Source organism: Canis aureus, chromosome 35 (assembly GCF_053574225.1).
Source record: "Canis aureus isolate CA01 chromosome 35, VMU_Caureus_v.1.0, whole genome shotgun sequence".
Lineage (NCBI taxonomy): Eukaryota > Metazoa > Chordata > Mammalia > Carnivora > Canidae > Canis > Canis aureus.
This window is the reverse complement of record NC_135645.1, coordinates 29,739,906-29,754,551: the sequence shown is the minus strand read 5'-3', so window position 1 is coordinate 29,754,551 and position 14,646 is coordinate 29,739,906. Positions and strand designations below refer to the sequence as shown.

Genomic DNA, 14,646 nt, shown 5'->3' with positions numbered 1-14,646 from the left:
ATGTATCCTGGGCACGGAACCGAAGCCACGGTGCTCAGTATATTCTAGACCTTGTAAGTGGGTCCTCACCCTTACATATTGTCATCTACATACTCTGAACTCCTATTATTTATGCCAATAGCATCTAGTTGATACAATAGGGCATATAAAATATGATAGAATATGCAAGAGTTGAAAGATGATTTCCAAGATTTTTAGCAGGAATAGAGAAGGCAGGAAAAAAAAAGAATAGAAGGCAGGAGTTTTGATGGGGGTATAATTTTACTGGGATATTGAAGGAATTTGTATTTCTTTTTTTTTTTTTTTTAAGATTTTAAGAGAGAGAGAGGCAGAGAGAGAAGCAGGCTCCATGCAGGGAGCCTGACGTGGGACTCGATCCCGGATCTCCAGGATCAGGCCCTGGGACGAAGGCGGCGCTAAACCGCTGAGCCACCCGGACTGCCCGGAATTTGTATTTCCTAAGCTTTCCAAGAACATGAACTCATGAATGACTCACCTAAGAGAAGAAGAAAATTAGTGTCAATTTAAATGAGAAAAAAAATGGCAACAAGAATTATGTAATATTACAATTAAACATAAAAAATTAGTATTATTTAAACAAAATGAAAAATATGGTAAGTACTCATGTGCCTACCACCCAGATTTATAAGTATTAGCCTTTGGTTATCACATTTCAGTTTTTTTCTAAGGAAATAACAAATCTTTGAAGCTTCCTGAATCCTATTCATCTCCTACCATCCCTCCCCAGAGGTAACCACTAGCTGGAGCTAGTTTCTTGTTCACCTATATTTTTTGGTGTCATAATGCAGCTTATCAAAGTTTACTTCAAATTTATTAGTAAATTATTATTCACTGTGACCAAGTCTAAAAGAGACTCAATTGTTACTTCAGCACTGTGGATTAATGCTTTCTGTACATCACTGTGGTATCTAGTAAAAGCATATCGTGATAGATAGTGTATGTCATCTTTGCTATGAATTTTTTTGACGGGGACACATTTAGCACCTTAATAGCCATCATTTGGATTTAAATAAATGTAACTGTAAATCCTAGACCGTTTATAGAAACTGCTGAGTTTTTAATTTGTTAATTAAGCTCTACATACAGATTAGCAAGGATTATCTGATGTGCTGTCCGCAGAAGCGGAATGTTTTACATTTCTTTGTAAACTGCTAGGGCTTCTTGTTTATTCTTAATGAGAAGTTTTGAATTTTAGGATAAAAAGGGACCTAGAGGCGTTCTGATTCTACCCCTCTATATTCTAGAAATGAACAAATTGACACTAAAAATTTGACTTAAAACTTCAGAGCTGGCATTATGACCTCAAGTTTGGTCCTCTTTGCTCCATAAATTTAGGTAGGAATTTTGATGTAATATTATCCTGGGCTCTATTATCTGAATTAAAATGTCAGAAAATAGTTCACTTGCACAATAAAGTCACACCATATTTTTTTTTTTTTTTGGTGAATTTTTTATTATATTGATTTTTTGTGGCAGGTTTTTTCTTTCTCTTACACATTTATCATAATGTGTTCCCAAGTTTTTTTTTTTTTTTTTTTACATGTGTTTATGTTACTTTTTAAATTTAGAACTTGCTTTATGTAGTTCTAAATATTTTCAGAGGGATGCCTGGGTGGCTCAGTGGTTGAGTGCTTGCCTTTGGCTCAGGGTGTGATCCTGAAGTCCCATAATCAAGTCCCACATCGGGCTCCCTGCATGGAGCCTGCTTCTCCCTCTGCCTGTGTCTCTGCCTCTCTCTGTGTGTCTCTCATGAATTAATAAATAAAATCTTTAAAAAAGATTAAAATATTTTCAGAAATACCAGTTCAATGTGTCTTTGTGTGTGTGTGTGTGTGTGTGTGTGTGTTTGGTGAAATAGTTTTTTTTTTTTTTGACTTATAAAATATTTTTGAAGTTAGAAATAGTTTTTATGTAATTATCTCACTGGAGGTCTTGTCTTCTTAGTTGACAGTCAGAAAGTTTAGAATTGTGTTCAAATGATTGCAATAACATCACTCAAAAAAGATTAATAATACAAATATTTTCTGAGTCTAAGTTCAAAATTCCAGTATTGTGTTGCTTGTATTTCTGGTATATCAAATTACATATCTGTTATATAAAGAGACTCTGAGATCAAATATATAAAACAAGGTTTTTAGTCTCTTAATCCCTACTTTTAATTTTTTTTTTACTCAGAATTATTTCACTTTTAAAAATCTTTCTCACTGTTGTTACCTTGAAACCTTGAGCATGTAAACTTTTTCAGAAAACTTCTGCCAGTAAGAAGATAGATCATTTTAGTTATATTCCCTAAGATTGAACTATTACTTTTATGTGAGGATTTACATAAGTTAAAACTATTATCATACTTTATCAACTGGAAATTGCATATTCTAATTTTACTAGATATTTATTCACTCAGCAAATGGAGTCAGAAAATACATTATGCTGTTTCATTCAGTAAAGGTGCTTACTTAATGTGTGGCCAGCACATTTGATGCTGGGGCTACGGAGTTGATTGGCAAGTTCTCATAGAGGAAGGACACTGTATGAGACGTTGCATGAGAAAATTAACATGTGTTTGCTGTTGTAGCACAAATGGTCAGAAAGGACGAGGGGAATACCTGGGCTGGTAGGCCTGCTGGAGGACAGTGGAAGACGAGGATCTACAGAGTTTGGACTTGATTTTAAGGAACCTAAGCAAAAAAATGCCATAGTTAGATTTTCATCAATATCATGGTTAGGTTTTATTAGCAGCATGCAATTCATGACTTTGGTTAGTGTACCTGTTATTAGGTACCTACCATCTGTTAGGTCACCAACTAAATTAAGATGGTAATAGACCTAAATCTGGGGAGGGAGAGAACTTCAAGATGCTCTGATGAAAATGAGCCATTCTTCTTGGCTAATCTGATGTGTATATACAAAAATGTGAGTAAATGACAGGTTAGACAAAATGGTCCAAGTTACCTTTTAAAATAATAATCAAAAATAAAAAATAAAAAAATAAAATAATCATTACTATTTTTACAAACCATTGTGTTTAAATGTCCCACAGAAGCTGCTGTTGACTAACTTCTTATTAGCATGTAACCTTAGGTAACTGTGCAGGGACAGTATGAATATAAATGATAGGGTAAAGTAGCTTTGGACTATAAAGACCTACTGTATAAATTCAAAGCATTGGTTATGGCAGGGTTTGGGAAAAGATGAGCGCATTTACTTCTGAGTTACTTAATTTGAAATAATTACCAAAAAGATATTTTTATTTTACAGAACTTTATAGTATTTGATATTGTTCATCTCTTAACCCTTCTGGAAACTATTCCTGATGTTGCTGTTTCTTTGGTCTCCTCATTTCTTTCTGACTATAGTTTTAAGGATTCCATGCTCCCCTGCCCCTGGCTCTTCTCCTTCCTATGCCCTCCCTGGAATCTTTCATCTGTTCTCATAGTTTTAATTACCAGGTGTATGTCTCATAAACCCAGGACAGATCTCCCTTTTGGCTTCATACTTCAATGAGATGGGCGAGTACTGATGTCAACATGTGTAAAACTGAACCCCATTTATCCTCTTCTGTAATCTGGTTCCTGCCTGTTTCTGTGGTCTCATGTCATGGACTCCCTGTCTTGAATTGTATGCTATAATAAGAATATCTAGTGGTTAAGCACTTATTTTGTGCCACAAGCATTGAGCACTTTACTTGCACTGTCATATTTCATTTTACCACATCCCTAAAGGATGGATGTTGTTACTAAGTAATTTGACTGGTAAAATAATATGGCCTAGGTCATATAGCTTGGAAGTGGCAAATACAGGTCTGTGTAATACCAAGCTTGTGGCAGTATATCAGATTACACACCATCCTGATATTTATTACTAGTATAAGCATACTGTGCATCTTAAAATACCACAGAATCCTTTTCCATCTCAGCCCCTTCTAGTTTGGTATATAATTAAAGACTTACTTTTAACTGTAGTAAAAGTATCACTGTAAACTTTTAGGAAGGTCACATTATTAACTCTTTGTTGATACTAGTTCCTCAAGTAGCAGTGCATCAGGTTTCCTTTAGACTCAATGCATAGTTGTGTCGAGTCGTGATTATGTATGAGTTTAACAAGCGTCTTCTCCTTTGGTTGAAGTCCCCTCTACTCAGGTGTACTCTTAGCCCCTGGCTTTAGTACCTCCACACCCTGCCAGTCCTCCTCTCCTTGGTGGCAGGCCGTGTTCTCTGTCTGGAATCTCTTCATACTCCTACCTTCTATTTTCACCTTCCCCTTGCTTGGCAAACTTCTCCACTTTAACAGCTTAGCTGAGGCATTGCCTCTCCAGGTTGGGTAAAGTCCTCTTGCTCTATTACTTTAATATCTCGTAAAGATAGATGAGCATACTCAGCGGTCATAGTGTCACAGTATATTTGTTTATGTTTTAGTCACTTACATTAGAAGGTGAGTTCTCTGAGCTAGAAAACCCTGTCTCAGGCATGTTTGTGTCCATAATACCTAATGCACTTTTATCAATTACTGTCTGGTCAAATGACTAAATGATTGTTTTTATTGCTAGTATCAACTTTTCCTGACATTATAAACTTAAGAACACTGTATATATATATTTTTCAATTGAAGGGTTAATGTATTTGATTAATAATCATGAGGTTAAAAGGCAGAGTTCTTCCATCTTTCTTTTGTCACATAGGCACAGCCAGCTGTTCCTAATCGGTGATAATTTACCAGACAGCAATGACATGCACGTTTTGACATGTATCAGATTGTACATCTTCATTTTTTAAACGGTTGCATAGAATTTTGAGCGTTAGGTGAATGTTAACCTTTTAAACCCATTCTATTCGAAGTATTAATTTAATGTTTTGTTATCAGACATTGCAGTAATTCATGCGGTGATTTTCATTTGTACTGCTAATGTTATGTTTACTCATTAAGATTTTAATTACCCCAAATATTCAAGTCATGTTTTCAAGTATATGACATAATCTAAAAAATCAACTACCTTCAAGAGTAAAAAAGAAATCCAAAGAGACTTATTTTGTGCCAGTCTCAGCATAATTATAATTTTTCAATGTGTTATTTTCATGTTTGAAGTACTTTTTTTTTTTTTAAACATAGCCTTACTTTAAAAAAAGGAAAGCTTTTAAAGTAAAAAGCTGGAACATCTGGGTGGCTCAGCAGTTTAGTGCCTCCTTAAGCCCAGGGCGTGATCCTGGGGAGTCCATGGATCCATGGATCGAGTCCCATATTGGGCTCCCTGCATGGAGCCCACTTCTCCCTCTGCCTGTCTCTGCCTCTCTCTCTGTGTCTCTCATGAATAAATAAATAAAATATTTAAAAATAGGTATAAGTAAATAAAGTAAAAAGCTAATATCCTTGGTAGCAAGCTTTAAAGAACAGTGTTTCAAATGTGTAATAGCAATTATTTGGAAGGTTTTTTGTTTTGTTTTTTTTACCTGAAGTCTTGACAAGAATGGAGAGAAAACATAAGAGGCAACCTGAGTAATAGAGAATGAGGGGCCATTTTCCTTAAAAAAATATATTTGAGATTTTTCACTTTGGCTTATAAGGCATGAGAAAGCATCAGTTCCGTGATATTCCTAGGAATTGCTGACCTGGTTGCAGCTGGTCCCCCTTGACTTCTAGAGCAGGTGTGGTTGTCTGCTCTCTCTTCTTGGGATGCCTGGGCTTCCCCATGGCAACAGTCGTCATACATACTCACCTAGCACCTTTTTTCTTGCTCTCAGATACAGAAGGGCTAGGGATTGTGGATGTTTGCTGCTGTTATAAAAGGTATTTAATACATATTTATAGAGTAAATGATGCAAATAAGCATAATGTGGGCATTTTGTTCTCTAATAGTAATCATTTTGGTTCATGGTTATGTTTGAGCATGAGAGATCTTGAAATGCATTATAAATTTTCAAAGGGCAATTGAATTAGTTTTAATTTTATTTTAATCTAATTCATTGTATATCTAGTAACTTAACTTACCTAAAATATTATATAAATGCTACATTATCCATCTCTTTTGGATAGACATTTACTATATTTTAAGAAATTACTCTGTGTTTATATCTTATTTGATATTTGGTAGTTAGGAATTCTTCAAAGAAAATAATGATGCTATACTCCGAAATACTGTTCAGCTTTCCTTAAGAAGTAAACTCATGTTTTCCAAAGTTGATAATGCAGGTACAATTTCTACGTACATAGAGGTGTCCAGACTTCACATACTACCTCAGGTCCGTAATCTGTCATGGTTCTCTTTGGCATTGCTACTGACCTCCCACTTGCTGACTAGGGATGGGAAATGGGGAGGCTGCTAATTGTGGCTTACTTTATTCTTACACTGATTCAAGCTTAGATTGTACTTCCCTTTATTCTCCATGTGGGTAGAGACAGTTGAACATTTAGAGGACTGGTTCCTGGATAACAAAGGAAGTTAATATGGAGAGTAAACTAACTTCATTCACAAAAGTTGAAGTCCTCACCTATAAGGCCCTACATGATCTGGTCTCTCCTCAGTTTCTGACTCCCTGTCCTCTCCTCTCCATTCTCACTGGATTTTACCACACTGGCTTGCATGCTGATACTAGAACATTCTTGCATGCCCCCACATAGTGGTTTTGTCCTAGGTGTTCTCTCTTGACCCAGATGTTTGCATGACTAACTCGCTCCTTCAAGGCCTTGCTTCTCGTGAGGCCTGCCCATATCACCCTATGCAAAACTGCAACCCAGCTCCTATCCCTGCTCCTGCTTCTTTCTAGCCTGCTTTATACTCTGTTCTTTTTTTTTTTTTTTTAACATACTTAGTTCTTATATTTTTTATTATTGCCTCCTGCCACTAACATGTCAGTTTAGTTAGGGGAAGAATTTCTGTGTTCTTATTTTTGCTGTAGTAGTTATTTTAACAAACAGGTGTATCTCAAGTACTTAGAACACTGGTGTCTAGTGTACAGAGATGATGGCCAGTAACTATTTGTTTAATAAATGACCAACTTGGTTTTTGCAAGACCGAGTTTGTTCTTCTCAGTGTATGATCTGTAACTGGACTGCCTTACACCTTCAGCTCTGTCCTTTCTTTTTGTTATATGGATCCTTTGAATACATCTGTAATAAAACAAAATGAAACAAAAACAAACAGATCCAAGAATCAGGGTTAGAGAGATGTAAGAATACCCCTTCTTAACATCTAAGTTCTGTGTTTGGGTTTTTGTTTTTTTTTTTTTTTTAATCCCTTTTTGGGATGATTGTTAGTGAAGAATGACTTGGCTGAAACCCTGACTGTAGCCCATGAGCATGTGGCCCTGTGGCTTTAAAGCAACAGCTGTGTTATGCTGTGGCTTTGTCTCTGCGTTCCTAGTTCCCAAACTTCTCTTGTTAATGGCTGGTCTTAGCTCTTAGATGATGTGATACGTTAGCCTGACACAGAAATGAGCTCTAGTGTGGACTATATTGCCAAGATAAAAGAACCACTGTAATAGGTTTGTTCTTTTTACCTATCCCAGGTTTAAGAAGTCTCTAGGAGTCAAGTGATTGAGGTTCTGGTTCTGGCTCTAAGCGACTCATTGTCTCACAGCTCTGGGCTTATGTTTCTTCAACTGTAAAATTGCACTAGACTATTTTTTTTTCTGATTCTGTGAAATTTGGCTATATCATCAAAAATATTTTAAGCTTTGTGATTGTAAGAGCCCTCTTTCAAAATATGAATGTTACCACTTGAGTTAATAATCATGTTATTATATTGGATTTATACCTGGTAAGGTGTTTGCTGCATATCTAAAAACAAGTGAGCACACCAGTAGTGCCTAGAACCTAACAATAATTGTTTTCTTAAATATTTTACAAGAAAAAAGATTCATGATAATCTTTAGAATTCAGTTAACCAAAAAATTAAGTCTTTAGTCATGATAAGTAACTCATATGTTAGAATCCTTCTCTCCTCCTTCTCTTTTATTCTTTCTCGACCTTTTGCACTATCTCTTGTACAATCTTCTTTTCCTTTTTTTTTTTTTTTTTTTGCTTATAGAACAGAAGGATGATACTTTAAAGGTATTTCTCAAGAATTTGCTTTTGGAATCTATTCTATTGAACTCCCTGGGGTCTAGAAGATTGTCTTATACATAGTAGATGCTTCGTAAATGTTGCTTGAATGAATGAATTTGCTTTTACTTTTCCCCAATATTAATTCAGAAAGTGATTTTTAAATTTTTATTATTTTAAGAAAGGTGACTCTTGTGATGGTGGGACTTGATAATGCTGGTAAAACGGCAACGGCAAAGGGAATCCAAGGAGGTAAGCTGGAAATATTCATTATTAAATTATTCTGAGTTATTTATTTAAGTTGCTTTGTTACATATTCATTTGGTATAGATGGTGTACACTCCATTACTTTAAATTTTTAAATTCTTAATGGCTAATGTGGTGAATAGACTCCAGCTTAATAGTACCAGCCTGTTAACATGTTTCAGATTTAAATAAGTGCAGAGATGCAGAGGATCCTTGAAGTCTTCAAGGAAAGGCATTTAACATCTTGACCTGGATTTGAAACATGTAACCTTGAAAAAATTACCTAATCGGACTTGTTTCCTGGAAATGTTGCCATTATTTTATCTGTACTTACATCTCTCTCCTGCTCAGAATGTTCTTCTCCCTTCTTTGTCCTAATTATGTAGTTTTTAATTCTTCATTTTTCTTTCATGGCCTTTCTGAAGACTTTGTGTATCATAACTTTCCCCTCTCCTCCTTACCTTTTTCCTCTTGAATGCCGTTGGTCTTAGTTTGGGCTGCTATACCAATATCATAGATTGGGTGCCTGAAACTACAGTTATTTCTACAGTTGTGGAAGTTGGAAGTGTGAAGTTGGAGTGGTAGTGCAGTTGAGTTCTTGATAAGGGCTCTCTTCCTGATTTGCGGGCAGCCGTCTTCCTGCTGCCTCCTCCTGTGGTACAGAGGCAGGAAACAAGCTCTGGGGGCTCTTCCCAGAAGTGTACTAATCCCATCAAGGGAGCTCCACCCTCATGACCTCACCCAAAGCTAATTACCTCCCAAAGGCTCCACCTCCAAATACCAGTACGATGGGGATTAGGGTTTCAAAATAAGAACTTTGCCAGGAGGGATCCCTGGGTGGCGCAGCGGTTTGGTGCCTGCCTTTGGCCCAGGGCGTGATCCTGGAGACCCGGGATCGAATCCCACATCGGGCTCCCGGTGCATGGAGCCTGCTTCTCCCTCTGCCTGTGTCTCTGCCTCTCTCTCTCTCTCTCTCTGTATCTGTCATAAATAAATAAAATATTTGAAAAAAAAAAAAAAAAAAAGAACTTTGCCAGGACAGGGAGCACATGGCCACAGGACACAGACATGCAATTTATAACATCCTCACACTATCCTCTTTTTCATAGAAATACAGGTTCTTGTGTTATTTCCCATTAATATATATCTACCTATATTGTACTGAATGTTCTGTGAGGACAGCAACCCTATCTTACTCATCTTTATATCCTAATGCCTAACAAAGCCCTGTTCTGAGTAGGTGTCTACCTGTTAGCTAGCTCCCTTATCCCTACTCCAGCATTGTTGATTTATTTTCATCGATAATTTCCTGGGGGTAACTCTCATATCATACTCAAAGACTGCTGCCTATTTTAACTATGGAAACCAGTTCTGGCCTGGACTAGATCCATATTTTTGAATATCTGGTGTAATCCTGTTTGGGGAATATTGTGCTGCTTAAATTGCTTCTAAACTTTTCTACTAGATAATGAAGGTCTTAGAAAATTATGACATGTAATTTTTTCTTTTTTTTTTTTCTTTTTTCTTTTTTTTTTTTTTTAGCTCTCTAGGGAGCTGTTTAAACTGCACTAAGGTATTTGCTGCAAGGGAGTAGTACTTTGCAAATCTCTTCCCCAGTGACACCTAAGCCTAGCAGCAAATGCCTTTCAGATTTTTCTTTGTAATAGCAAATGTTTTGCTGAATGTGGGAATGATAAGTCCACCTACACTAGTGTTAGGTGTCTCACCTAAAACAGAGCCTTCTGCAATGACTGGAATGTTCTATATTGGCTCTCTCTAATAGTAGGGTCGGCCACTAGCCACCTGTGGCTTTGAGCACTTTAAATGTAGATAGTACAGCTGAAGAACTGAAATATAGTTTAATTTTAATTGATTTTAATTTAAAAAGCCTCATGTACTTTGTGGCCATTGTATTGCCCATGCAGCTGTAAACAAAGTCCAATGGACTACTATTTGTTGTGGATTCTGGTGATGAAGAAAGAATGAGAGAGACAAGCATGAGGTTTGAACTGTTCTTCAAAGCCATGGAGTCACCAGGTTCTATTAACCTTTCATGAGTTCTCTCTTTCCATTCTTCTCTTTTTATTTTTATATCTGTCTGAAACGTGGCCATCACTCTCATTTCTAGTCAGTTCTAGAGACTTTGTAAAGATGTTTCTTAATAAAGCACTACTTTAGTCACCTTACTTATATTGGTCTGCTGAAATAACTTCCCTGGCTCCTCATTCTTTCCAGAACTCTCTTCAGTCTGTGTTCACGATCTAAAGAATTTACTCCTGGCAGCCCCGGTGGCACAGCGGTTTAGTGCCACCTGCAGCCAGGGGGGTGATCCTGGAGACCCGGGGTCGAGTCCCACGTCGGGCTCCCTGCATGGACCCTGCTTCTCCCTCTGCCTGTGTCTCTGCCTCTCTCTCTCTGTGTCTCTCATGAATAAATAAATAAAATCTTTAAAAAAAAATACTTTAAAAAATAGTTTACTCCAACTGCAGCATTCAACTTGTTTGTACTTTCTTTCCAGAAAAACTCAATTTTAAACATATGAGAACATCCAAAACGTGTCCCTGTAGAATTAATGAAATCTACTCTATATTTGCAAGCTGCCCAGAAAAGTTTCTTTAGTCCAATTATAGTTTTAATTCAGTAATTAAAAAAGAGAGTCTACTCATAGCTTCTCCCATTTTTTTGGTTCTTCTCAACTATTCTTTAAATACTCACTTTTTCTTTATAACATCACAGAGGTTGTACTATGCCTGGGGATGGTGGTGGTATAAAGGGCTGAAATTTTTAGTATTTGTAACTTGGAGAGTTCATTTATTTATTCATTCTACAGATATTTATTAAGTACTTGTTCTGTGGTAGAGAGCTAGCGTTATATCAGTGCAAAACAAACAAAAACCAGAAATTTTTATCTACTTAGAGCATAAAGTTTAGTTGGATATTTTATAACATCCACCCTTCTCCCAAACCAGTATACTTAGATATAAAGGTTAGTGTGTAAGCAAATAATAAACATTCCATTTAGGGCTAAATTATGATGAAAAACACTTTTTTGTCATTTAAGTTGTGAAGTTAATGTTATTAATTTAAAGTCTAAAGTTTGTTTCTTTTGTATCATTTGAAACAGAGTATCCTGAAGATGTAGCTCCTACTGTTGGATTTTCCAAAATCGACCTTAGGCAAGGAAAGTTTGAAGTCACCATCTTTGACTTGGGAGGTGGAAAAAGAATTCGGGGAATCTGGAAGAATTATTATGCTGAAGCCTATGGGGTAATATTTGTTGTGGATTCCAGTGATGAAGAGAGAATGGAAGAGACAAAAGAGACAATGTCAGAAGTGCTGAGACATCCTAGGATATCGGGAAAGCCTATATTGGTGTAAGTAATGCTGGTGTCATTGTAAACACAGAAGCAGTGGCATTAGCCAATAAAGAAATTTACCTAAGTTACAAAATAAGCTAAAATTGTCACGTCCTAATATAATAAAATGTGATTAACTGGTATTATTAATATAGTGAGGCCCTGTTATGTTCTCCATAAGGATTAGGAATTGAGGTATATTAAGAATAAAAGTTAGACTTAGATCTTCTGGGTATTCAAATATAAGCTATTTTATTTGATAATTTACTTTTTATCAAACTCTGCATTTTGAAATGGCCTATTAACAAGGTTCTAGAATGTTTTTCCACTTTTTTTTCCCCTCTTAATAACTGATGTTTTGCCTTTGTCTTGTCTTTCTTAAAGAGTATTCTTGTTTGGAAATTATTTAAAAGGCTTATTCTTCTAATGCCACATTGATTTCTAAATTTGTATTTCTATATTTCCAAATTGATTATGTGATCTGCGTTGCTACCAACTTAATCATATGCTTATATCATTTTGTCTAGCTGCCTAAGCATTTTTTTAAAGTGACAAAGGACTTTTACACCACCTGCCCTCACAGCCTTTCTGCATAGTAAACACCAGATGGTGCTGTAACTCTAAGACATAGAAAAGGGAAAGTCCTTTATATTGCTCTTAAAATCAGAGTGAGCTGAATGTGTGCCCTTGCCTTCTTGTCCCTTTGTCCTCATGCTTGTTTCATTTCTGAGGATTAAAAAAAAAAAAAAAAAAAAGCCAGCTTAATCATGTGGGTAAATAAGAAATTTTAAGCAGAGTTTCTCAGTGGTCCTCAGTGTAAATAAATATTTTTAAACAAAATAGTTTGGAAGATCTGATTACACAAAGTAAGACTTCATGGCATCATTTATTTATACAGGTTATATGGCTTAATTATTCACCAATTAATGAAGTTATTTGATTTGTGTAATCAGTTCTCACCTTTATTGAATCTGAAGGAAAGTTTAATAGATATTTATATGAAGAATGAACTGTGTTGAACCCCGTAGGCTAAAATAGTCTCTACACATTTAAGCAAAGAATTAGTGACTTCTAAAGTAAAAAGTGGTAAAGATTGAGATGACTGATGCTCATGTGTAAAGTAATTGTGTGTTCATTTTTTAACCTAATATTTATTCTTTCATTTATTCATTCATGTATGTGTTAATTCCCCAAATATTTGTTGCACATCCACTATGTGCTAGGCATTGTTCTGGTGATGGGGATACATTTGGGAACAAAAACAATTTAAATCCATGTATGACCTCAGAAGCTTAACATTCTAGGGGGTGATACACACAGAAATGTAATAAATAGTTATGTGGTAAATTAGGTGATAAATATATTGAAAAATGCAGGTAAAAGATCTAGGATCCTATAGTGGTGCTATGACGGGTATGTCATAATTAGGATGATCATAGTAAGTCTTATTGAGGAGATGACACTTGAGGGGAGAGAGGCAGTCATGCAGATGTATGTGGAAAAGCCCTGAGGCAGGAGCATGCAGTTCGTAACTGACTATAGTTAGTTGATCACCAAGTGATCAAATAATGGTCATCAAGAGACCTGCTTTCAGTTCTCTCACCTCCCTCAGCTAGTAGATCTTTAAAATAGTGAGGAAAAAAATTCTGAAAATTTTCACCATTATAGGGGATTGTTTCACCATTATAATTTCATGGTGAGATCTCGCAAAGACATGAGAGTTAATAATGGATGCTCTCATGCTTGTGAGATATAGAATGGTTTGTCATTTGACCAGTTTTTTCTAGGGGAATTTTACAACCAGAAGATCTTTATTAATAAAGGTAAACTGCTTTTGAAATGAATGTGCTTTGAAAATTTACAAAATGTACAAAATGCACATTTTTAATAAATTTAGTACACATAGGGGAAGAGTGAGTTAAAAAATGTTGATCGACCATGCAGAGCCAACCACTGCTAACATTTTGATGAATTTCCTTTGCATATTTTTGTAAAATTTGTAATGTATACAGTTGCATATAATATATAAAATTTCATATCCCATCTTTATTTTTTAAAATATACATGTATTTATTTGTTGGTTTTTAAATAAGCTCTTGTGACCCTGAGATCTACAGTCACATGCTCTTCTGACTGAACCAGCCAGGGACCTTCTACCCCACTTATTTTTTATGTTTCTAAATCCCTCTTAAATACCTATCCAAAACTCATATTTGGAAATTCTCCTATTTACCTATTTCTCTCTGATTTACAAGTAATTTCTCTTATTATGTTACTGTCCTGATATTGTTTGAGTCTCTCCTTCTCTCTGGTCCCCTTTATACTTCTCCCCTATGTTCCTAGTATCAGCAGTCTCCTAAGCAGGCTCCCTGCAGTCTTGCCCATCCTCCAAGCTCTCCTCTACATTGCTACTAGGAGCCTTTTTCTTTATTTGATGTTTTTCAAATTTATAAAATTCGGTATTTCACCAAAGAAATCTGATGTTTTACAAAACTGGTACCTGCTTTAACAAGTGAAAGAATTCAAGAATATATTAAGAGTATGAGAGCTCCTTTTAGAGTACACATTTAGTCATTTTACAGTTCATCTGCTTCCAGTCCCTTCAGGTTGCCTTCACTGCTCCATGCAGATGAGAAATTCTGTGTAACTGATCCTGCCCTGGCACATAAGAGGTATGCCAAAGAATACTGCACTAGGTAGTAAGTGGGAAGGGCCTCCGGCAGAACCCTGCTAAGCTCAGTGCTCGGGCCTAGTGTGTTGTGGAAATGTCGATGGAGGGTACCTGAATTAGGAGGCAGGCTACAGTGCTCCTTGTTGCACTTAGCAGCTTCCTTCCAGCCCACAAACATCTGGACCTATCATGGGCAAAATTCAATGACAGCATCTAATTTCTTCTCTTCATCCCTGTTTGAGCCTTAACTAGCTGATTTAGGATCCACAAAACCCCACAACTCACTTCAATACCTAGATAATTTTCGGGGCTCCTGGATGG

General features: G+C 36.2%; 1 protein-coding gene across 5 annotated transcripts in view; it reads left to right on the top strand.

The window, feature by feature from the left end:
* Positions 1–14,646, top strand: part of ARL13B (ARF like GTPase 13B) — a 62,279-nt gene that overhangs the window by 6,095 nt on the left and 41,538 nt on the right. For 3 of the 5 annotated variants that reach the window (XM_077884216.1, XM_077884213.1, XM_077884214.1), the window contains 3 exons: positions 8,234–8,304; positions 11,423–11,672; positions 14,252–14,326. In XM_077884216.1, the coding sequence (XP_077740342.1) occupies positions 8,250–8,304; positions 11,423–11,672; positions 14,252–14,326 (380 nt within the window). In that variant the 5' untranslated portion in view covers positions 8,234–8,249. Of the gene's footprint in view, positions 1–8,233; positions 8,305–11,422; positions 11,673–14,251; positions 14,327–14,646 lie in introns of those variants that run through there. The other 2 variants (XM_077884217.1, XM_077884215.1) reach the window with 1 other exon arrangement.